At 43.0% G+C, this 25,769-nt stretch overlaps 1 protein-coding gene across 3 annotated transcripts in view; it reads left to right on the top strand.

Moving 5' to 3' along the window:
- WDR61 (WD repeat domain 61) overlaps window positions 1–24,181 on the top strand; it is a 29,110-nt gene extending 4,929 nt beyond the window's left edge. For all 3 annotated transcript variants that reach the window (XM_030196784.1, XM_030196785.1, XM_030196783.1), the window contains exons 4-11: window positions 13,333–13,438; window positions 13,996–14,168; window positions 14,264–14,412; window positions 15,822–15,915; window positions 16,103–16,196; window positions 19,702–19,794; window positions 22,582–22,660; window positions 23,858–24,181. In XM_030196784.1, the coding sequence (XP_030052644.1) occupies window positions 13,333–13,438; window positions 13,996–14,168; window positions 14,264–14,412; window positions 15,822–15,915; window positions 16,103–16,196; window positions 19,702–19,794; window positions 22,582–22,660; window positions 23,858–23,947 (878 nt within the window). In that variant the 3' untranslated portion in view covers window positions 23,948–24,181. The remainder of the gene's footprint in view (window positions 1–13,332; window positions 13,439–13,995; window positions 14,169–14,263; window positions 14,413–15,821; window positions 15,916–16,102; window positions 16,197–19,701; window positions 19,795–22,581; window positions 22,661–23,857) is intronic.
- The last annotated feature ends 1,588 nt before the right edge of the window (window positions 24,182–25,769 follow it).

Genomic DNA, 25,769 nt, shown 5'->3' with positions numbered 1-25,769 from the left:
CAGCGGCCCACATTGCCGGAGTCATGAATGTCAAGGCGGACTTTCTCAGTCGCCATACCTTGGAGCCCGGAGAGTGGCAACTATCTGCTCAGGCGTTCTTGGACATCACGAAGCGCTGGGGCCAGCCGAGCCTAGATCTGATGGCGTCATCGGCCAATGGCCAAGTGCCGCGCTTTTTCAGCAGAGGACGGGACCCTCGATCCCTGGGAGTAGATGCTCTTCTCCAACAGTGGCCGTCACAAGAGCTCCTCTATGTGTTCCCGCCCTGGCCCATGTTGGGCAGGGTGCTAGACCGGGTGGCAAAGCATTCCGGCAGGGTAATCCTGGTGGGTCCGGATTGGCCCAGACGTCCCTGGTATGCGGACTTGTTCAGGCTCTCAGTCGATGATCCTCTGCGGCTGTCAGTGGAGCAGGGCCTGTTACATCAGGGTCCCGTGGTGATGGAGGATCCCTCCCCCTTTGGTCTTACGGCCTGGCTATTGAGCGGCAGCGTCTGAGGAAGAAGGGCTTCTCAGACAAGGTCATCGCCACTATGCTGAGAGCGAGGAAGCGCTCTACTTCTACTGCTTACGCCAGGGTTTGGCGTATCTTTGCAGCATGGTGTGAAGCAGGCTCACTTTCTCCCTTCACTGCTCCAATTTCTTCAGTGTTGGCGTTCCTGCAAGAAGGTCTGGAGAAAGGCCTGTCGCTCAGTTCCCTTAAAGTCCAGGTAGCGGCTCTGGCTTGCTTCAGGGGCCGCCTGAAGGGTGTTTCCCTGGCTTCGCAGCCAGATGTGGTGCGCTTTCTCAAGGGAGTTAATCACCTGCGCCCTCCTCTGCACTCAGTGGTGCCTGCGTGGAATCTCAACCTGGTGCTAAGAGCATTGCAGAAGCCGCCTTTGGAACCCTTGTCGAGGGCATCTCTGAAAGACCTGACGTTGAAAGCAGTCTTTTTGGTGGCTATCACTTCAGCCAGAAGAGTTTCCGAGCTCCAGGCGCTCTCATGTCGAGAGCCTTTTCTGCAGTTCACTGAGGCAGGAGTGACTATTCGCACAGTGCCTTCCTTCCTGCCCAAGATTGGTTCTCGCTTCCATGTGAATCAGCAGCTCTGTCTCCCTTCCTTTCGTAGGGAGGACTACCCAGAGGAGTACTCCGCTCTTGAATATCTGGATGTGAGACCAGTCATCATCAGATACTTGGAAGTGACCAATGATTTCCGGAAATCGGATCATCTGTTTGTCCTGTTTGCAGGTCCTCGTAAGGGTCTGCAGGCTGCTAAGCCTACAGTGGCAAGATGGGTCAAGGAAGCCATTGCAGCGGCTTATGTGGCCGCGGGGAAGGTGCCGCCTATCCAGCTGAAGGCTCACTCCACGAGAGCTCAGGCGGCCTCGATGGCAGAGGCCGGATCCGTCTCCTTGGAAGAGATATGCAAGGCGGCAGCGTGGGCTTCGGCTCATACATTCTCCAAGCATTACCGTTTGACTGTGGCTGCACGGGCGGAGGCCCGGTTTGGAGCTTCAGTGTTGAGGTCAGGGATTTCTATGTCCCGCCCTGGGTGAGTACTGCTTCGGTACATCCCACCAGTCTATGGATTGATCAGCTTGATGATATGGAAGGTAAAATTATGTATAATCATACCTGATAATTTTCTTTCCATTAATCATAGCTGATCAATCCATAGCCCCTCCCAGATATCTGTACTGTTTATATTCTGGTTGAATTTTAGGTTCAAGTTTAGCCTTCAGTTACTTCAGGAGGACTTCGTGTTCAAGTTCTTCTTTCACTTGGATTCTTCAAGAGTTGAGACGAGTTTGTGTTACAGTGAGCTGCTGCATTCCTCTCCCCTCCGTTTTACGGGGCTGGATTGAGACATAAATTCTGCCGGCACTCCCTCCCGCTTCGTGCGGCTGTAGGGCAGCTTTGTACCCCTCCCGCTTCGGCGGTGTTAGGGTCAGTCAGCTCCTCCCGCGGTTGCGGTTGCAGGATAAGCCAGATCCCCCCGCATCGGCGGGTGTGGTGTCCCTCCCCCGCTCCGCGGGGATGAGCTGGACGGATTCCCCTCCCCCACTTGTGTGGGGATGAGCTGGGTTAATTCCCCTCCCCCGTTTCGGCGGTGGTGAGCTGGGCAGAGTGTCCCTTCGTGGGTGTAATTCTCTAAGTGCTGAGTCCTGCGGATGGAGCTTTGATATCGACATACTGAGGAGTTTCCGGCAGCACATGACCACATATAGGGAGGCAAAAGTTTGCTCTCTATCTCCACCTGCTGGTAGATGGACACAACCCACCAGTCTATGGATTGATCAGCTATGATTAATGGAAAGAAAATTATCATGTATGATTATACATAATTTTACCTTTACTGTGGTCCACATTCAAGTCTTACTTTTAGGAATATTTAGCTAATATATATAATTTATTGTTGTTTGATTTCTTGAACGCATTACCCACTTTTATTTTTATTTAGGATTTAGTAACTTATACTGGCTTACTACAAGTTCACAGTTTGGAAATGTATGTATATTTTCTTCGGCACACAAAAAAAAGTAATTCTGCGCACTTCTAATACATTATTCATTTTGGTCACATTTGATTGGCCAACCTAACTCAAGACTGACGCTACTTCAGGAAGCAGGTGAAGGCCTGGGTCTTCTTCTAACTTTAATACAGTACATGTAGCGACTGACTATGCACTCAACTCTACATCTGGACTAGCTTCCTGCACATTCTGTAACTTAGACCTGTTCCTCATATATGTATTTATTTATTTATTTGTTGCATTTATATCCCACATTTTCCCACCTATTTGCAGGCTCAATGTGGCTTACATAGTAACGTCAAAGGCGTTTGCCCAGTCGGTTGATAACAAGTACAAGGTTGAAATGTGATCGTATGAGGTATATGTGGAGGGTCGGGAAGGATGAAGATTGCGTGTTGTCCAGTATGATCAAAGTTATGCTGTGTTGCTGGGTGAAGAGGTTTATGTGGGGTCGTTGGGGTAGGCCTTTTTGAAGAGGATGGTTTTTAGTGATTTCCTGAAGTTCTGGTGGTCGTCGATTGTTTTCAGGGCTTTTGGGAGGCCATTCCATAGTTGTGCGCTTATGTAGGCGAAGCCAGATGCGTAAGTTTTTTTTTTTTTTGTATTTCAGTCCTTTGCTATTTGGGTAATGTAGGTTTAAGTAAAATCTTGATAGTCTGACTTTGTTTCTTATTGGTAGATCAATAAGGTCTGTCATGTATCCTGGGACAATGCCGTATATGATTTTGTGGACTAAGGTGCAGATTGTTTAACTGTACAAATAATTAGTCTTCAGTTTAGCCACTCATCTATTTATTTCAGTGGCTTTGTCCTATCCAGCTTGTCCATTTATATTTTTCAACTTCACTTGCCCCCTCAGTACCTATTAAGAGGTTTTATTGTATTGTCCTGGCATTATGAGCATCATATCTATGTAATTTGATTGTTCTAATGCGTGCCTATTCAGATGTGCCATTTGTACAGTGCAGACGTGGTGCTTATATCTATGTTATGTGAATATGCTCATGTGTGCCTGTTAAGGTGTTTCATTTGTATTGTGCCGACGTTGTGAATATCAATGTCAATTATTCTTTATACCGCCCTAAATCTATGCGCTGCTTATAGAATACGCTTAGGTGGAAATGCTTTCTGTGCTGATTTTTTAGATGCCATATATAGAATCCCCCCCCCCCCCCCCCCCCGGGTGTAATTGTCTATAGGTTGCCTAAAGTTAGATGCCAGGAAGGCACATGGCAGTTCTGTGTTCAACTGCTGCTATACAGAATACATACTCTAGTAAATCTGCATTTGCAAACATTTATGCCTGCTCAAGGATGGTGTAAAAGCTTACGCCTAAGTACTGGCAGTTAGGCGTGATGTTGTAGAATACTTTCGTTTACACGCTTAATTGGAGTGGAGGACTGGCCTAGTGGTTAGAGCACTGCTCTTGACATCCAGAGGTGTCCAGTTCAAATTCCACTGCTTAGATTGTGAGCCCTCCAGGGACAGGGAAATATCCAGTGTACCTAAATGTAACTCTCCTTCAGCTACTACTGAAAAAGGTGTGAGCAAAATCTAAATAAATAAATAAATAATTGTGTGGCATGCCCCTGACAGCCCCATCCTCCTATGCTCACACCCTTTTGGAGATGTGCATCATAGAAATTAGGCGCTCGGATTGTAGAATAGGTGTGTAAGTTACATATGTAACTACAAATTATTGTCCATTAGTTCTTGTTAAGGCCAATTATTGATACTTATCACCAATTTAGCTGATCTTATCCTCGTCTGCCTACCTTTGTGCTCCATTTATAGAATTTGGGGTATGTCTGCTCACTTAAGTAAGAAACTGGGTCCTAAGATTCACTCTGTGATGTTACATGTACTGCAGGGTGTTAATGGCAGAAGGTCACATTCTGGGGGCTTGGAAACTTGTGGTGGTGGTTCCACATTTAAAGAAGTTGAATTTAATTCTTTGGGGGTTTTTTAAACTATCAATAATCCCATTTTTTTTATCTAGGACAATCAGGATTCCGTACAGGGCACAGTACAGAGTCTACTTACAGATGTGTTGAGTGAAATTAGGCTTATGTTGGATATAGGAAAAACTAGTACTCCTTGTCTCATTGGATTTATCATCTGCCACTTATCTTAAAGGTTCACTTCCAGTCCTCAAGTACTGCCAACAGGTCAAGTTTTCAGAATACTTCAAATATACATGAGAGAGATTTGTGTACGATGGATGGAGTAGGCATGCAAATCTCCATCATCTTTACTAGGAATCTTCTGAAAACCTGACCTGTTGGCAGCCCTTGAGGACTTGGGAGTAAAGATGAAGGATGTAGCGGATCACTCTTGACTCGTTCAATGTCTTCAATAATTGGGGATTACCTCCTTTGTACTGAAGTGTTCAAAATTTTCTCTAGATGAATTTGGAGTTTCTTCTGGAGGCTTGCCTCCTTCAGCACAAGGATTGCCATGTAGAATTTCCTAGGGCTCCTTGTTGGGCACAACTTTAAGACTTCCTTTTTAAAACAAATACTCTTCATCCAAACTAGACAGGATTCAGATCACACCATAGCACCGCAACTACTCTACTTGGCATCACCACACATTCATCGTCAATTAGACCAAAATAGATCAACTATCCTACTGTCACTCAGCCTCTCTGCAGCATTTGATTTGGTTGACCACAGTCTTCTCTTAGACAGACTCTACCAAATAGGACTTTGAAACAAATCACTTGACTGGTTTCAATCTTTTCTTTCCCACTGTTTATATACAGTTTATTATCAGGACCAGAAATCTGTGCCTTTCACCCAGGAGTCCCACAAGGATCAATTTTTTTCACCCATGCTATTTAATAATTTTCTGGCTCCACTTCTTGCACTTGCCCAGTCCTTGGAATTCACAGCTTTTGTGTATGCAGATGACATACAGCTTCTATATTATATCGACCCAACAGATATCCAAAAGATTCACTCTCTGAATCGTAATCTGGCACAGATAACCGACTGGTTAAAACAAAATTTAACGTGTTCTCAATCCTGAAAAATCAAAATGTATCCTCTTCTCCAACTCTTTGGTACCCTCATGCATCAATGCTCCTTAATTCTACACCTGTTACATAAGTGCAAAGTACCAAAATCCTAGGTGTTTTGGGGGTTTTTTTTTAGATGAATCGCTCTCATTTTGTCAGCAGATCTCTTATGTGACTAAGAATTGTTTTTATAGGCTTAGACAGATTCACTGGTCCATTTATCAATCCACCAGCAATTAACACTCTTTTACACTCTTGTGTGATTAGCAGACTAGACTACTGTAATTCATTATATCTGAGTCTTAAAACCACTGATATCAGACACAGATAATCCAAAACGCTGTTAAAATTTAATAACCAGTAAAAAGAAATATGACCATGTTACCCCTATTCTAAAAGCTGCCCACTGACTCCTATTGCCTCACCATATTATTTGCAAAGTTCTGATGCTGGTCTACAAGACCCATCAATCTGGTGAACCGCCCTATTTATCCCGGCTACTGATTCCATGTGCTAACCAGAGACCTCTTCAGTCATCTTCTCAAAATCTGTTTGTTATACTGTCTTTTTGCAAAATCATGTACGAGCACAGTAGACAAGCAATTTTCTCTGTTCAGGTCCTGAACACTGGAACAAACTACCACAATCACTTCACCACCAAACTTCTCTTCAAACATTTAAAGCATAGTTTAAATCTTTTCCGTTCCTATACACACTCTCCTAATTCCTTGTTTATAATCCATATCCTTCTATTCAGTGACCGTGAAGAATGAGCCTGAATGACTGCATAGTCTAAAAGCACTCCCTCCCCATTCCCCCCTTTCCTGTATTTATTGTAGTTCTGCTGTCTTTCATGTACCCTGCATTGTCATTTTATTATTATCAACAAAGAAAATGAATATGAATACAGTGCAATGCAGAAGTGATTAAGTTCAATACAACAAAATGCAGTTATAAACTAAATGGACAAACCACTAGTTTAAATTGTACAACATTGTAGGACTAGTTCCATAGTCTCTTAAGAATTCAGAAGTCTACTACACGCTTGATGTGTAAGAGTGAACCAAAAAGGTTCCCATGCTTCAATAAAGGTCTGTCCTGCAGCACTGTTTAAGTCTCGAATGGCCTAACGCTCCATTCTTAACTGTGCGATCAGATAGGCCCTCCAACACTGAAGCACAGGAGGATCTAGTTGTAGCCAATGGTTTTGAGTCCAAATAATAAGGATGTTCATAAAAAGCGCTAAAACCCCCGTGGGACAGGATTGCTCAAGGTATGTTTGCCAAAAAGTAGTAGGGGCTGAAAATCAATATCACAGGACCACCACTGCTGAAGGCTTCCAAGTAGAGTTTGCCAGAATCTCTTCACCTGAGGGCAGTGCCAGTATATGTGACCCAAGGTGGCATTGTCCCATTGCACATTTCAAGCAGGCCTCTGTCGCGGACATCCCTCCCTTCTTTGCTCCTACTGGGGCACACGTAGTTGCAGTGCAAATTTGTATAAAGTTTCTCAATGTAAATTATCCACATGTTTGTGTAAGTTCACTATATAGGCTTGCAGCATCTGAGAAGCAACTGCATGTAGTCTGCATGTCGTTGGTCCAACGATTAGCCAGGGAAGTGTAATCAATATCCGTTGTGTCTTGGAGGAAATGGTGATGGAAGGTTAATGGTACTTCCTGTTGCATGTCCAGGGTGAGTGCCTCCGCTAATGTATCCTGGAAGTCTTCTGTCAAATCAGTCCATTGCAGCGTTGAAAAGTAGTGGTGTAATTGTTGATATGCATAATAATGTGTAGGGGGGCAATTGATAGGCTTGCTGGAGCTCAGAAAAGGACTTGTTTGCCCTCCTCCATAAGGACATGGTAGATATATTTGATACCCTTTACTGCCCACTGAGAAAAAATACCAGGGACCCTGACCTGAGAGAAAAGCTGGATTATTACAAATCGTCATGTAAGGGGTCACAGAAGCTGAACAATGGAAGTGGCAACATATCCAATGCCACGTCTTTCTGCCAGCCCTATAAATAGGACATTGTTTGTAAATTCCTGCTGGCAAAGGACGTGTACCATGTATTAAATGACTCATATGTACTTAAGGAACCATCCTCCCCTACAGTGAAGGGTTGGAAAAGTAATTGGTACCCCATAACCAATCAAAGATATGCCTCATACCACTCACAGTCATCAAGTATCTGATGTTAAGAAGGCCCATTCCCCCATCTAATTTAGGTTTCTGTAGTACTTCCGTAGACAAGCATGGGTGCGCCCTCCTCCCCCCAGATAATACTGCAGGAGGCAATGTAATTGTTGCTCTTCTCGTACTCCCAAAAAGAGGGGGAAGAGTTGAAGAACAGAGAGCCAATGCGGGGCCAAAAGCATGTTAAGTCACTACGGCCCCACAATGAGAGGGGGTATATGGTCCACATGTGCAATTTGTTTTCAGGTGTCTTCTAGCAAGGGAGACAAATTAATAGGGTACAGAGCAGAGAGGTCCGCAGGAAGATAAACTCTCAAATATTTCAGATGATGGCAGTTCCCATGAGAGTGGGAAGGTTCCCCTGCCACTGTTCTTCGACTGAGGGACTCAGCGGCATCGCCTTCAACTTTAGAGGATTCATTCTGAAAATTGCCCATAGGTCTGTAATAGATGTAGCAACCGATCAAGCGAGTTAGAGGGATCCAACTATAACAAGAACAGGTCATCAGCAAATGCTAAGGTTTTCACTTCTGTCCCATTTAATCCTACACCCAGAATTCTCAGGTCGGAAGCGATGTGGCAAATCAGAGTCTGTATACTAAGCATGAATAATAAGGGGGCTAGGGGACAGCCTTGTCGCATGCCATGTTGAATAGGAAAGCAAGTCATTCAGTCCCCATTTACCAAAGTTTGTGCATGCGGATCTGAATATAGAGTGGTTATGGCATCGTAAAACCAGCCACAGAAGCCCATTTTGGCGAGTACAGCAAATAGATATGGCTAGGAAACAGTATCAAAGGCTTTCTCCATGTCAAGACTGACGGCCAACGTGGGGAGATTACGCTGCCGACAATAGGCCATTGCCACTATAATTTTCCATACATTGTGCACTACTTGTCATCCTTGAACAGATCCCGCCTTTTCGCCTCCAAGCAAAATAGGGAGATACAGTGCTAATCAGTTAGCTAAGATTTTCGCCAGGAGCTTGATATCCACATTTAGCAATGATATCAGGCGATAGGAATTGGCCTCATATTTCAGTATTTGGGGTTTCAGGATTAAAGTAATGAGTGCTGTGTTTGCATATAAAGGAAAATGTCTCGATTCCACCACTATATGAAAATACTCCAGTTAAGGCCCTATGAGGGGAATCTGCAAAATTTTGTAGAATGCCCCAGAAAAGCCATTTGCTCCAGGGGTAGAGTGTATCTTCAAAGTTTTAATGGCCTCTTGAAGCTCCTTTGCCTGAATAGGCTCATTGAAAGCTTGAACCATTTCTGGGGTCAACTGAGGAAGTCCTATGGGCTCAAGAAATTCCGTTAAGCGGGGGCTATCTTGTCCCCCAACAAAGGAATATAGACTACTAAAATGTGCTAGGAAAGATTTGCAATCCGATCACTTTGCTTGGTTACAGTCCCAAGTGAGTCCCTCAGTGTCACTATTGCCTGTGAGCCTCCCCAAGTCTAGACTAGGGCAGTTTCCCCTCTTTATTGCCAAATTTGTAGAGTTTATAGTTCCGATGTATCATACTATGTTGTGTTTGCTCATGTATCAGGCTATGTAATGCAATTTGGATGGAAACCAAGTTCTTTTGTGGGAGTATGTGTATAGGCTCTGTGGGCTTTTCAGAGCTGGCGTTCCAGAAACAAAATGCCCGCAGTGATTTTTCTCCTAGCACTTGTGTACACAATAATGTCCCTCCTGATCACTGCTTTCGCAGTCTCCCAGAAGAGTTGGGGTTGGTCCCTACGCTGAGAGTTGTGGCTCAAAAAGTCCTCCCAGTTCTTATGAAGATATTCCCGAAAGTCTGCACTATTTAATAAGTTTGCAGGAAAACGCCATACCAAGGTCGCACAATAATACGATGGAACCTCTAATTCCAAATGCACCATGGTGTGACCCAATATGGCCTCCACACCCAGCATCGAAGATCTCACCGATCCAAAGAGGTTATGTGTAACTAATATGTAATCCAGATGTGATAACATACCATGCACCTGAGATCTGCGTTTAAAATCTAACTCCAGTGGATGCAACGAGAGCCAAGCATCCACCAAGTCCAAAGTAGTAGCAAATGTGAGCAAAATCCCCCACTCCATCCTCCCGGTCCCTAGGTCACTCCTAGGGGGTTAGTGTTAGCAGTCACCCAGCCTCAATCATCACTACAAGGTTTGCTTAATGTTTCCCCTTTGTTGCATTTACTCTTAACAAACACGTCTAGCATACTGTCATTACATCCCTCTATTCAGCAGACCTGGGTGGGGGAATTTACTTTTACTTGGGCGGACACTTCTATCAAATATTTAGGGGGGGTTTGTTGTCTAGTGATCTATCTACCCTGTATTCTATTAATATTTGTTGGTAACAACCAATAGGAAACTTTTAGATGTGTCAGACTTACCCTCTGTCTTTTGATGGGAAGAGTGGCACTGTATAACATAATTATATTGCTGCAATGGCTGAATGTTCTCTAAATGTTACCTCTCTGTTTTACATCTGCCACATAACTAGCAAAAATTGTAAACAAGCTTTTATGGTAAGCGAGCTAGAATGTCATATGCTTGTGCCACTGTTTCCAGAGGTAAAGGTGGATTGGGCTTGCTTAATGTTAAGCTTTTTGCCCATGCTTGTACAATGCATCATATTAATGATTTGGTTTCGTCATGCATCCCAGTTTTCCTATAAAGAGGTTGAAACTAAATTGTTTTCTCATCAACACTTTAGTTTATTTAACACACTTACTTAGAGACTTGAACAAAGGCTTGAGTGCCTGTCTTGTGTACAAACCAGCTTTTCACACTTGGCGATGGACTGTTTCACCTTTAGGACTGTTTCACCTTTATCAACTTTGTTCAGTAGACTTTTTTCATGAACACATACTGAGGGAATAGTCCTTTTTTTGAGGTGATTCCAATATCTGTTAGAATTTTGTCTTGACTAATTTAGCATTTTAAAATGAAATTGGGTGCTGTCATGTTTTTACAGTATTTATTTTCTAGTACTGCATTATTTGCTGTAATGTCACCTTTCTGCTTCCCTAAGCTTGTGTTGAGAGTAACGTGTTCAGATTTATCATCACGTTTGAACTGTTCACATATTGTAGAAACAAGGAATATGCTGGCAGATAGGGTCCATTAGGCCTATCCAATCTTGCCCATTTTCATCTCTTGCTCAGCATTGCTATCTCTTCCCCTTCCTCAGAGATCCTCTGTGCTCATCCTAAGTTATCTTGAACTCTGACTGTCCATATCTTCTTTACCACCTCCATCAGGAGCTGTTCATGCATCCACCACTTTCCCTGTGAATATTTCTTTAGATTACTCCTGAATCTTCCTCTTCCTCGTTCCTCCCTCATTCCAGTGACTCATCCTTCTAGAGCTTCCTTAAGCCTGCCTCTTGTGCATTTATTCCTTGGAGAGATTTGAGCATCTCTCCAAGGAATATTGCCTATTCACTAAGGCATACCACAATGATCCATCCTAAATACCAGAGAACAAAATTCATACCAGAACTGTACAAAACAGAACTCTCTATTCCTGACTGCTTAAGCTAATCTATCACAATTGAACTTTAACCTTTTATTTCTCATTACGAAAATGAATTCTCTTTATTTGATTGCCTAATCCACTTTGTCACCTGCATTATAACTATGTATTTCTCATTCCGGAGTTGGTGATCGCCATTACGGAACAATGTAAGCCACATTGAGCCTGCAAAAAAGTGGGAAAATGTGGGATACAAATGCTACAAATAAATAATCTGCTCTCTCCTTGGGATTCCTGCACAGACAATACCATTTTTACCCATTTGTGGTAATGATTCCTTTTCTCCAGGTTCTGCTGCTGCTACCTTTCAACTTTGGTCTTCTAAAGGAATAATATATCTTTACCATGTTCTTTCAGACAAGGGTGACCTCTCATCTCTGGGTACCTAGTGTATGGAATTTGGTCTCCCCAGGGATGTTTTTGCCTACTTGCAAATTCAGCATTGCATACTCTCTACCAAAAACCACCCTTGGTATGAGTGTGCAGAACACTCTGGTTGAAGTGTTCAGTTTCGATTCTCAGCATCCGGTATCCTTACGATTTCATCATACCTTTTGAGAGATCGCATCTCTCAGTTTGATTGCACGACTTTGGAGAGTAAATGGTCACAAGACCTCGGTGTGTCTTTACAGAGAGTTCACGTGGAAAATTATCTGAGGAGCGCAAGAACTTAAGAATATGTCTTTATGGGAGACACTTTATAAAATATTCATGAGCTTGTTTATTGCACCACAAAGAGCCCACAGAGCTGGCATGATCTACTCTTCCTGTTGCCCAAAGTGTTCCTCTCCAGATGCATCTCTGGGTCTTATGTTTTAGCATTGCCAGAAAGTACATTTGTTTTGGAGACAATTGTTAACCCAGGCTTCACATGTTTCGGGATGCACTTATTTGGTCAGACCTAAATTACTGTTTTTGATGTTTCAGTTTATCACATTGGCCCCAAAAGGCTTCAAGGAATTTTTGCAGTGAGCTATCCTGATGAGGAAAAAGACTATAGTGTGTTACTGGTTGTCAGAAATGCCTGTACTGCCTCACTGGTGAACATATAAAATCGCTTTTGATGGACAATTTGGACTCTAAACCGTGCAAAGCTTTTAATTTGATTTGGGAACCTTTTTGGACTTTGTTGTCACACGTGGCACGTAGTAGATGACTGAATTTGGGACTTTCCTTTAGTGCAGAGACAAAACATTTCTTTTGATATGTTGATTGGGGGGGGGAGCTATGGTAATGCCTACTTGCTCGTATATATCTCTTTAACTGTTGTTGTTGTTCTTGATGTTTTTCACATTGACTAATAAACATATTTAAATATATATGTATAGTACCGCTATTTGTGGTATTTATACACATCTTATTTGAAGAAGCCTCGATAATTGGATATTCTGTGTAGACATGTATGTATACTTAAGCAAACAATTTCCATATTCAGCAGCACTGGCTGTTTATATAATGCCACTGAATTTAGGACTAATTTGAAACATTTATTATTATTATTTATTACATTTGTACCCCGTGCTTTCCCACACACAGCAGGTTCAATGCGGCTTACATAGTAAGAAAAAAAGAATTACAGCGTCCTATAAGGAGAATATTATAAACTGTAATAAACATAATAATAGTAAGGTTTTAAGAATATATGAATTGGATATGGGAAGGTAAACAAAGATAGGATAGGCAAAAGGAAAGGAGTTGTGGGAGGGGTATGGTATAGGAAAGATGGAGACGAAAAGACTGGAGGATGAGTACAAGGAGATTGGGAGACAAGGTCAAAGGTATTATCTGTGTCAGATTCAGTGTCAGAGCATGAGTTGTGTAGATGGGCTGATAGGATTAAGTTGGGTCATTAGGGTAAGCATGCTTGAAGAGATTTGTCTTCAACATTTTCCTGAAGGGTAGATAGTCATTAATTGTTCGGCTGATCTAGATTATAGGTTCCAATTATTTTCAAGATGGCTTACTGAAAATTGATCTCTCTATGTCCAAGTTTTGTGCTGCTGAATGATATTGTTACAACATATAAAGAAATACATAATTTCATTCCTACATAGCTCATGATGATGCCATCTGGTCTGTGGCCTGGAGACGGAATGAGAAGGATGGCTCAGAGACAATCATCTCAGGCTCTTTAGATGACCTGGTCAAGGTCTGGAAATGGTGAGTTAATGATAATTAACATTAATCTCCCTAGCCCCTTTTCCATGTACATACCCAGGGTCATTTTGTAAGCTTATTTTATAAAGGCACACAAATGCTGATGCAGAAATTTAGACTTGCTGAGAAGGTAAAATTTGCAGACTACGGGCCTTATTCTGTAAAGGTTCTGCCCTTAAATTTATGCTCCTAAAATTTACACTCCTAAATTATAAGCGTAATCTATTTTAGAGCATAGATTAGGTTCGTAATTTAGGAGCATAACCTTCATAGAATAAGGCCCTACGTGTGTATCCACATAGTTTAGAAAATAACACATGCACATCACAACTCCACTTTCCCTTCATCCGAATTGTACTCCCAGGAAATCTTACAGGGCTGCAGCTTTCAGCACATGTGCTGTTCACTTGCATATATGGCTGCATAGTTTTGTACAAGGCCTTTTTACATGTGGAAAAAAATTAATAAAATTATCCTTGCCATGTGTACGTCCTGTGTAGTTATAGCTTTGCAGTATCGTAGCCTGGTGCCTAGCTGACTCTTGTCTTTCTCCTTGGAAGGACGAACGAGCGGTTAGATCTACGCTGGACACTAGAAGGTCATCAGCTAGGAGTGGTATGTGTGGATATTAATCATGTGGGAAACATTGCAGCCTCAAGCTCTCTCGATGCCCACATCCGCCTTTGGGACTTGGAAAACGGCAAGCAGATCAAATCCATAGACGCTGGCCCTGGTGAGAGCTCTGTGTGCTTTGCAGCATGGGTTACCTGTTCTCTGCGTGCGGTCAGCAGGGCCTTTCTATACTGATGTCTGCTCTTTGCTCTACAGTTGATGCCTGGTCACTGGCTTTTTCACCCGATTCTCAGTACCTGGCCACAGGAAGCCATGTGGGCAAAGTGAACATTTTCGGTGTTGAGACTGGGAAAAAGGAGCATTCCTTGGACACCAGAGGAAAGTTTATTCTCAGCATCGCTTACGTAAGGGCGTCTCTTTTTACCTGAGCACAGTGTCCCTGCAGAGAGTTTGGGATTAGGCACAACTTTACATTGCAATGTCCTCATCCTTGGGGGATAGGAGTTGTGGGGATGGCTAATAAGCAGATGCTTTGTGTTTGTTTCTCCAGTAGTTAGGAGGGGAGGATAACTGAGATAGCAGTGTAGCTTATCTTGCAGATAAGAGAGTAACAGATGTACGTTTAGAATTATAAGAGCCAGTATTCAAATCCTGTGGTCAGCCTTTGTTTTAAACACCAGGGCCCCGATTCTCAGAAGCAAACGTGGGTGCTAGAGGCCATTAGTGCCAGACTAGTGCCCACATTAGTGAGCACAGAGTGCTCGGAGGCTCCAGTGTGAGAAACAATGAGCATACCAAAGATTAGCACAAATAGCATGCTAATGTAGTCAAATGGATGTTACTGAGGTCATTTCCTGTTCCCTCCCAATGTATGTTATTGAGGTCATTTCCTATTCCCTTCCAATGCGTGGAGAACAATGCACAAAACAAAGTCTCCTTTATCACTGAAAAAATAACGCCAGCTCGGAGCAGGTGGTAGGGTGTTTCTTACAATTCTCTTTTTAAAATCTTTAATTATGAAGGAAGCAAGCCCCTAAGCACCAGTAATGAGAAAGTGAAAGCACACATTGTCGCCTGTTTCCTGTGTTTAAATATAAGCCTTTCAAGTTAAAGAAACAAACAAAAAAAAAAACATGTAAAGCTTATATTTAAAGGTGCAAAAAACAGACACCAATGTGTGCTTCACATTTGGGTTTGCTTGGCGCATACGCACAGGAGCTGAGCTTACCGCACAACCTTTCTGCGCATGCACCAAGCTCGTCCCCCTCCTTGCTTTCGCGTTAACAGCATGTATATGATTTTCATACCATTTCCTTTGAGCATTGCTGTGCTAGGTTCCTCTGCTGTTCTGGTGTTATAGTTTCAGTGCTGTTGGCTTACCACGGGAGTTCTGAGCATTGGGGCCCAGCTGCAGCATTTACATTATTACATACGTTCAGTGCTGCTATCTGCAGAATCGGCAATGCTGAATAAAAGTCTTCAGCAGTGACCGGCATTAAATATATAGTTGACATGGATAACCAGCTTCTATCCGAATAGCTATGCAGTTAAGTTAGGACAGCCTTTATCCCATCCATAGAGTTATCTATAACACCCACCTTCTTTCCGCCCTGGCGCTATCTGTAAGAATTTTCATCAGCGTTGTCCAGATAATGCCGTTGAAAATTCATGGATAGAGCATTTATCCACATAGCAGCTGCCATCCAGATACCTGCATAGAAACATGTATTCTGCATGCCACAGTTGATGTTTAGCTTATGCAAAATATTAAATACTTCATGGGGCATTTTCTGTCATTTATTTACCATTGCAGAGTCCAGATGGAAAATATTTGGCCAGTGGTGCAATTGATGGAATCATCAATATTTTTGATATTGCAACGGGGAAACTTCTGCACACGCTAGAAGGTAGGCCTGCATGAGCCATCGATCTGGATGCAGCGAGTGTCAGTGCTTCATTCCCAGCCGGGGTCTATAATTGCTTTAGTTCTAGATCAGGGTACACCCGATGATCTGTTACAGCTTGCAACTACACGAGTGTGCTTAGCTGATCTACATGTTTTAGCTCTTCCGCATTCTCTTTCCTGTTCTCCAGGACATGCTATGCCCATCCGGTCGCTGACATTTTCCCCAGACTCTCAGCTGCTGGTCACTGCCTCTGACGACGGATACATCAAGATTTATGATGTGTAAGTTGTTGTTTTGTTAGGAAAACTTCCCTAGAAGTACTAGTTTCAGGAAACTGCAACCATGTATGAAAAGTGTCCAGTAAAGGTGCTGTTCTTTCATTGCAGGACAGTAAAAATAATCTCCATTTTAATGAGTGACTGTGCTGATGCATGTACTTACTAGCTTTTCTTTTTTGAAGTAGTGCTTTGGGATCAGCTGCAGGGGGCCTTGGCAAAGCATACGTGCTATATGGATACCGGGATCCATAGCAAGCAATCTCACTCACTGATGTATTCCATTACCCTGTTTATTAATATCTCACTCAATGGTGCATTAACATTCCTCTATCCAGAAATATCACACAAAACTGTCTTGTGATATGCACAGACGTCCTCAATATTCATGAGGTTGCACATTGAATCAATCTGTACCAAATGTCAGAATGTGAATGTGTAAAGGCTCATGGATTTGATATACCACACTTGAGTTTACGCTTTCATTTTGAGCACACTGCTGTCAAGCTTCTTGTAAATACTGTCTCTTACATGTTTAGTGTACAGCTCTGCGTAGCGCTATAACATAAGTAGTAGTAGTAGATACGTTGGCTGTGGCTGTAGGACAGAAGGAAGTCTGTCTCGGATCCGTAAAATAGTGACAGTGGAAAGCAGTGCTGAGCTCTCATCAGGGATGCTGCTGAGGTGGCATTCAGAGCTCTCAGTCCTGGATCTCAGGACTCTTGTCCATCAGTTAATGAAACAATAGTGAAAATATGCTGTCCAACAGGGAGTGCCTCCTTGGGTGAAAAATTATCAGGAAACACTCTATGCTGCTTCCTACAGAGACCATGAAGTACTTTTAAAAATACATACACCTGGGAAAAGTCTCTGCTTATCCCTGGGATTAGGAGCATGGAATCTTGCTAGTTTTGGGGACTCTACCAAGTATTTATTTATTTATGGGTTGCTTATATCCCACATTTTCCCACTCATGCAGGCGCAATGTGGCTTACAGAAAGTTATGTAAAAATTACAAAGGTAAAAGCATACAAGATGCAAAAAGGGGGAGGAGAATCTAACAGTATGAGCTAGGCAGGGAAGGGACAAGGGGGTGCATCAATCAACAGCGGAAATTAGGGAGTAAGTCTTGGCAAAGAAGTAGGTCTTTAACAGCTTCTTGAAGAGGGTATGATCCTCTTGAGTTTTAAGGTGGCGAGGATTTGGAGTGGCCATTCTCCAAGGACAAGCAGGCCTTCGTATTTTTTTTTTTTTTTTTGGTTACCTTTGTACCCCGCACTTTCCCACTCATGGCAGGCTCAATGTGGCTTACATGGAGCAATGGAGGGTTAAGTGACTTGCCCAGAGTCACAAGGAGCTGCCTGTGCCGGGAATCGAACTCACTTCCTCAGTTCCCCAGGACCAAAGTCCACCACCCTAACCACTAGGCCACTCCTTCTCACGTCATCCAACTGAGCCCGGTGCAGATGCTGACTGGCTAGTAAGGTAGAAAGTTCTAGCAGCGTCCCACCGCACATGTTCTGGTGCCTTCCTGCCCTATGCCTCCAGGGGAAAAAGGAAAGGGATTCTATTCCAGGTACTTCCTTGTGACCAAAAAAACGGGGATACCAGCCCATCCTATACCTTTATTTGTTCACTTCATCAGAGGTTTGTTGCTGATAAAGCCCCCCACCAAACCTCCTACTGTGTCATGGGATCTCAACATAGTCCTCACTCAGCTGATGAAAGTTCCTTTGATCCTCTGAATTCCTGTCATCTGAAGTTTTTGACCTGGAAAGTTATGTTTTTGGTGGTGGTCACTTCAGTTCGCAGAGTCAGTGAGCTCCAAGCCCTGGTAGCTCACCCACCGTATACTAAACTTCATCACAACAGTCCTCCGACACACACCCGAAGGCAGTGTTGGAGTTCCATCTTAACCAGTCAATTGTTCTACCAACATTTTTCCCAAATTCTCATGCCCATCTTGGTGGAAGTGTGCTGCATCCTTAACCTATCTGGAGCAGACTCGAGCCTGTCCACCCAGTTTTTCTTTTGACCCAATAGGTTGGGGGTGGCTATCAGCCAACGCACACTTTCAAATTGGATAGCAGATTGCATCTCCTTTGCTTATTCCCAGGCTGGGCTGACTCTTTAGGGTCATGTCACAAATCACAATGTCTGAGCCATGGCTTGTGTCTGTTGCCCACCTGAGATTAGCCTCCATAGAGGAGATTTGCAAGTCTGCAACTAGTCTTCAGCCCACATATTCAGTTCCCACTACTGTTTGGATCGGGACACCTGACGCGACAGTCGGTTTAGACAGGCAGTACTGCAGAACTTGTTCGGTGTCTAGAATCCAACTCCACCCTCCTAGGCCCTGTGTTTCATTCTGTTTCAAGCTGCACCTATACAGCTAGTATGTATATAGTTTAAGGTTCATTGAACTTTGTCTCAAGACTCAGTTATCCTAGTTTTCTTGTTTTCGCTCAGCCTGGTAGATAGGGTTTCCCAGATATGAGAATATGAAGGTCGGCTTGTTTTCGGAGAAAGCAAAAATGCTTACCTGTAGCTGGTGTTCTCCGAGGACAGCAGGCCGATTTATTCTCACATACCGTTTCAAATCCCCTAGGAGTTGTCTTTAGTTATAGGCTTTTTACTTTTTCACCTGACTGGAGGGCGTGTCAGGTGGAAAGGTACCAGCTCATGCGCAGTGGAATGCTGCTAGAACTTTCTACCGTACTAGCTAGTCGGCATCTGGGCTCCGTAGGATGACGCCCAGATGTGAGAATAATCAGCCTGCTATCCTCAGAGAACATCAGCTTACGGGTAAGTATCTTTGCTCTATTGGAAATAAGATACTGGGCTAGATGAACCCTGAGTCTGACCCAATAGGGCTATTCTTATATTCTTTTGATAAACTCAAAGCATGTTTCACCAGGTGTGTATAGATCATCACAGAGGGTGTACTGTTCAGCTATAAATAATATTGGTGGGCATTTAGTGCACTATTAATATCATTTAAAAAAATGTTAAGTTTTAGCTATGATTAGATTTTTTAATTCTGATCAAAAATTTTAACTCCCCTCTGTTTCTAGCATTGCTTTCTCTCCCCTGCCTATCCTGTTTCACCTTGGCATAACATGGCAGAGGAAGGCATAGGCATCAAGTCGCAAATAGCATATGGGAATCAGTGCTGGAGACCCTATGAAGAGCCAGATAAATGTTCAACTCTAAAATAAAATTGAAAAGCATGTACAGGATAATCCACCACACTGAGCATTTGCTCAAAAGGATATTTAGGTCAGCGTTAAAAACATTGAAAAACATGTGCCCAAAGTGAATGCTGTGATTAAGCACAATTAATGACGCAATTAATTGCGATTAAAATTTGCCATCGATGCCCACCCCTATAATACTGTATAAAGCCATGGCCTACAAGATTAACAAATATTTTTGCTTTCATCCTGTTGTTTATTTTTTCCCCTGTCTTATAAGTTTAATGTTCTTTTTTTTTTTTTTTTTTTCCTCACAGGCAACATGCCAACCTAGCTGGTACACTGAGTGGTCATGGCTCCTGGGTATTAAATGTGGCTTTCTGCCCTGACAACATCCATTTTGTTTCCAGGTATCCTGTTTTGTTATACCTGTCTTGGAGAGGTTACTGCAGTTTTGACAAATTCTCAGGAATGGGTGTCTCATGAAACTTCTCCCCGAACACAGGGTTCCATGTCACCTCCTCTCAATTGCTGCTGCATTTTTTGAATACAGTTTTACACACCATTAGTTACCACATCATGTTCCCTCAGATACATACTGCTGTTGAGCACATAATTTTGGTTGAGGGTGGAAGGGGGGAAGTTTCCCTCTAATCTTCAGTGGGGTGTGTACACAACTTTGCAAAGGTGTAGGGAGGAGAAGGAGGGGGGGGGGGGCGTCATATGCTGTTTCTAGCTCTTCCTATCGTCATGCACTCTTACTACAGTAGAACCACCACTGGGAACCTGAACTCTGTTTTGGTCTGTTTCTTCTCAGCTTCCATGTTTTCCCCTCCTTGCTGTCTGTTTTCACTCTTCCTTAGCTTTCTTCACAGTTATCAGCTGTCAATAACTCCTCTACTCCGTTTTCCTCCCCTCCTACACTTTCATTCCTTTTGTCTCCTATTTCCTCCTTTTCACATCATCTTTCATCTCTATAATGCTTCCTTTTCCCTCTCTCTCCATCTTACATTTTGCATCCACCAACTTTCTAATTTTCTCCCACTTTACCCCGTTCACCTGCTGCTTCTTCTCATCTCTTCCCTAGTATATGCCTCTGTTTCCCCAGATGGTGAGCCACACGTATCTGGGTAGGAGCTGTAGTACGTTTCAGTCTCCAATGTAGTTCTGAGATAGCCATTCACTATGAAAGGCCAGCTACCATACTGTTAAGTAGTGCTTGTACGTGCTGATTACCGCTTGAGACGGACGTGCACTATGCCTGCCACCACAACATGAACAATTCATGCACGTGGTGGGGGGGGGGGGCCATAATCGAACGGGGACGATCATCTCTAAGGGCGTCCATCTCTAAGGACGTTCTGCCGAAGGGGTGGGGAAACCCGTATTATAGAAACGATGGACGTCCATCTTTCGTTTCGATAATATGGTCGGGGACACACAAATCTGGAAATTCGTCGACCTTACAGATGGTCGTCCCCAGTTTTCGGCAATAATGGAAACCGAAGACGCCCATCTCAAAAACAACCAAATCCAAGGCATTTGGTCATGGGAGGAGTTAACATTCGTAGTGCACTGGTCCCCCTCACATGTCAGGACACCAACCGGGCACCCTAGGGGGCACTGCAGTGGACTTCAGAAAAAGGTTCAGGTGCATAGTTCCCTTACCTTGGGTGCTGAGCCCCCCAAACCCCACTCCCCACACTGTACACCACTACCATAGCCCTTTCGGGATGAAGGGGGGCACCTAGATGTGGGTACAGTGGGTTTGTGGTGGGTTTTGGAGGGCTCACATTTACCACCACAAGTGTAACAGGTAGGGGGGGATGGGCCTGGGTCCGCCTGCCTGAAGTGCACTGCACCCACTAAAAACTGCTCCAGGGACCTGCATACTGCTGTGATGGAGCTGGGTATGACATTTGAGGCTGGCATAGAGGCTGGAAAAAAATGTTTTTTAATATTTGGTTTTTTTTGGATGAGAGGGGTTGGTGACCACTGGGGGAGTAAGGGGAGGTGATCCCCGATTCCCTCTGGTGGTCATCTGGTCAGTTCGGGCACCTTTTTGAGGCTTGGTCGTGAAAAAAAGGGACCAAGTAAAATCAGCCAAATGCTCGTGAGGGACGCCCTTCTTTTTTCCATTATCGGCCGAGGACGCCCATCTCTTAACCACGCCCCCGTCCCGCCTTCGGCACACTGCCAACATGCTCCCGTGAACCTTGGTCGTCCCCGCGACGGAAAGCAATTGAGGACGCCCAAAATCGGCTTTCAATTATGCAGATTTGGGCAACCCTGAGAGAAGGACGCCCATCTCCCGATTTGTGTCGGAAGATGGGCGCCCTTCTCTTTCGAAAATAAGCCTGATAGTGTGCTATGCCAGTGTACATGCTGCTGACCTGTAAAAGCATGTTCTCTGACAGTACTGTGCATGCTTCCTGTTAACATGCATATTATGTACAACAAGGAATAGCAGAGGTCCAGTCCCACAGTAAAACCCAGAACAGTTTTCTTCTCATTTCTCTCTAAATTCTCCTTCCCATGGAGCAATTTTGGGTGGAACACCATGAGATGGGACCAACAACCACTCACCAGGCTCCAGATACCCCAGAATGATCCTGGAAATTGGTGACCACAGCACATCTTTAGCAAATGATTCAAAAGTTCACCTGATATCATCCTCTGTGTGTGTGTGTCTCAGTACCGTTGATCAGGAATTTTTTTTTTAAACACCTATGATTTTAAAGTGGGTTTTAAAAAAACGCATTCTTTTTTTCTAGTCTAGTACTTGAATACCATTTGGAATAGTCCAGATTATCCCTTGAGACAGGGAAAAAACTCTTGTGTTATGTGGTGGATGTGTATCTGTGTTGTATGAGAGGAAAGTTTTAATACACTTTAAAGTTGTTTCACTATATCACAGCAGCCTTCACAACCCCCCCCCCCCCCCCCCCCCCCCCACAGGGGGATTAAGTGATTATAAGATCACATACACAGCCGTTTTAGTGAGTTCATTTTCATATTTCTGTTATCATAAACATGTTTATGTGTATTTTGTTTATAATGGTTTGCTATTAGTTGGATCAATATAAGATATTTTATCAGTATTCTTTAAGCAAAAAGCCTCGTAACCCTTTTGCTTCTAGATAATTGTGCTGGGTCACTCACTTTAGTTTCACAGCAACCTTTGTTTTTTTCCCCAGTTCATCGGACAAAAGTGTAAAAGTTTGGGATGCTGCTTCCAGGACCTGCATTCACACCTTCTTTGATCACCAGGATCAGGTAGATGAGAAAATAGCAGCTGCCATTGCTTTTTAGTGGCAGAAATTATGCCTTTGACATCCCTTTCACCCAGTCAGTGGTTGGATGAAATCTCTAAATACTTTGTAATGTTTAAGTCTCTCATTAAAAGCTTTCGGAGCCCACGCTGTGTTTTTTTTAAACACCTAGATATTCAGCAGTGGGCTGTTACTGGATAAAGCGTAGAGTATCTGTGTATAAAACAGCCACCAGCGTTTATCTGCATACTGGTGATTTTGAAAACGGTACCCAGATGAGTACCTGAACAAAATTAGGACAGCTGATAGCGAGACAACTCCCAGCTCCACCTTACCTCTGCCCTCAAATCACCCCGATGCTATTGGTACAGCGCCAGGGTGGCCAGTGATCATTTTCAGCACCATTATCCAGATAGTGTGTCTGAACATTGCGAGTTGGCCCTGGTCAGAGTTATTTATCCAGGTAGCAGTTAGTTGAATTCCAGATTATTCATTCTGTGTATAAATATGTGATCCATTCAAAAAAAAAAAAAAAAGTGCAAGATCTTTCAAGGGAGCAGAAGGCTGTGAGCAGTTACTGTTTCTGATGTTTTTCCAAGCTCATTAAGGAAGAATGCTTCATTTTGTTTTCTTAATTCATTTATCTAGTTTTTTTTTTTTTGTTACATTTGTACCCCGTGCTTTCCCACTCATGGCAGGCTCAATGCGGCTTACATAGGGCAATCGAGGGTTAAGTGACTTGCCCAGAGTCACAAGGAGCTGCCTGTGCCTGAAGTGGGAATCAAACTCAGTTCCACAGTTCCCCAGGACTAAAGTCCACCACCCTAACCACTAGGCCACTTCCACATGCAGTTTTAATATTGTGAAGGTTTTTTGGGGGTTTTTTAATCATAAAGCTGCAACAGAGAGCCCTGGTCATTTGAAAATAGAATACTTTGTCACTGATTAACGATATCATTTGGCTATATAGGTGGGTAAAATAGTATGAGTGCCATATTAGCCCAGTTGAATGCACAGAAATACAGGTTACCAAACCAAGCGTTTTGGTGATAGACAGAATGTCATACCAGATTGTTTGTTTTCTCTTAACAGCTTTTTTCAGTATGATGTTTTATGAATTATGGTACAACCTTATCCTGGTGCCATCTGAATTCAGAGTGCTGGAGTTGAATGAGTGAATACAGTACATTTGTCTCCACAGGTCTGGGGGGTACAGTACAATGGAAATGGTTCTAAAATTGTCTCTGTTGGTGATGACCAAGAAATCCACATCTATGACTGCCCAACATAAAGCTCAGTACCTGTTGTTCAGGCCATCCAAGAAGAACAACATTTCCAAGTCACTTGCTGTTCCACTTCTATGTGATGCCTTTGGAGTCTTCATACAGCAGATGTGCATTTTACAGCTTCTGAACTGAACTGGATCACCTTCAAAATAACCCCCTCCCTTTTCACAAATGTGCATGGTAATGCCAACACAGCCCATTCAAAGTGAATGGGCTGTGTCGGCATTACTGTGCAGCTTTGTAAAAAAAGGGGGGGGGGGGGATAAACCTTTTCTTTTTGTATGCTTTTTTTTTTTTTTTTTTAGTTTGTATTTGATATAAAGGAAACATTTTTTAATGTATGAATAAACCAATACACTATGAAATTATATCTGTGTGGGTGATTTGTTTAAAAAATGTGGAGTATCTTACATTGTTCCTCTTCCCCCCCTCCCCCATAGCCTAGCTCTTAAGAGGAACATTGAATTGTATCCTGTAACCGAAGGATGGGATGTTTTAACCACTTGTCGGAGATTATGGAGGAGGAAAATGCTGAGTCTGGGTGGGGAGAGAGTGCCAGGGGAGTTAAATGCCCGTGGCTCTCACTGCCCAACTAACAAAACAGTCCACTCAACCCAATTAGTCCATTGCATCTGTTTTGTGTAAAAACTCTTTCTCCCCAGAAATATTTGCCAGCTGGATGGCATGAAGAAGTAGCTGAGCATTATTACAAAATTTTCTGTTAAGATAGCTAGATTGTCAGTAAAATCAATAATCGAATACAAACTCACACTTAATAAAATTCACAACAGTTTATAAAATAAAATTAGGAGGAAAAGCCTCAACAAACCGCATATACTGTAAATGTTATGTGGTCTAGTAAGCGGCTACAGTGTCGTCATTGGAAGAAAAAAAACTATGTAGCAGTTTTTACTTTTATGTAATCAAAATTCTAAAGAAAACAATTTAACAGCACTTAGCTTTTCTTCTTAGGCCCTTCTATATAAAGTCACCGCTACTGTCAATGGCCAGTGTTTTGAGGTCTGTATCAGGGACATGCGAGATTAATATATTCTGCTCTGTCCATTTCAGTTCAGCTGCTGCTGATTCTGGCCATCAGTAAAATCAGCCAGGTGGTGTGCCCATTCAAAGGTTCCTGGGGAGAACACTGCTCTTTGGTGTGTTCTTCCAAAACAAACTCCTTTTAATTAAAAAAAATTCTGTCCTGCTGTATCCAACAATTGTAACATACACAATACTATCAATGACATTCAACATACCATAACCACAATTTTAAATAAATAAACATAGCAGCATGACTAGTATATATCACAGAGGCCATGAAAAGGTGCAAACCCTCCATATTTCTAGTTTTTATTTTACTACTACTACTTATAATTTCTATTATTTTAATATATCTATTTTGCTTTTCTTGAGCTGGGAGCAGACCTGGAATTACAAGACAGCTAGAAATGTAAGGCTGTAGAAATTTGTGGTTTAACATTTGGCCTATGCTAACTTCTGATAAGTTGCTGGTCAGCAACTAAGAGACAGAGACTCCTATGACTAAGGACACCTGCAGTATCCAGATAAACAATTAGAAGAAGTAAGTGGGTGTGGGTGAAATTGTAGGCTCAGCAAGAGGGTGGAGGGGGCTAGCATAATGACTAGCATAACAAGGACATAGGTTAAATCATTATCTAATGAAACCTTATGCTTATAGTAACATAGTAGATGATGGCAGAAAAAGACATGCACAGTCCATCCAGTCTGCCCAACAAGATAAACTCATATGTGTTACTTTTATGTGTCACCTGACCTTGGTTTGTATCTGCCATTTTCAGGGCA

This window comes from Microcaecilia unicolor, chromosome 3 (assembly GCF_901765095.1).
Source record: "Microcaecilia unicolor chromosome 3, aMicUni1.1, whole genome shotgun sequence".
In the NCBI taxonomy this organism is placed as follows: Eukaryota; Metazoa; Chordata; class Amphibia; order Gymnophiona; family Siphonopidae; genus Microcaecilia; species Microcaecilia unicolor.
The sequence above is the reverse complement of the archived record's forward strand: the minus strand, read 5'-3'. Positions and strand labels throughout refer to the sequence as shown.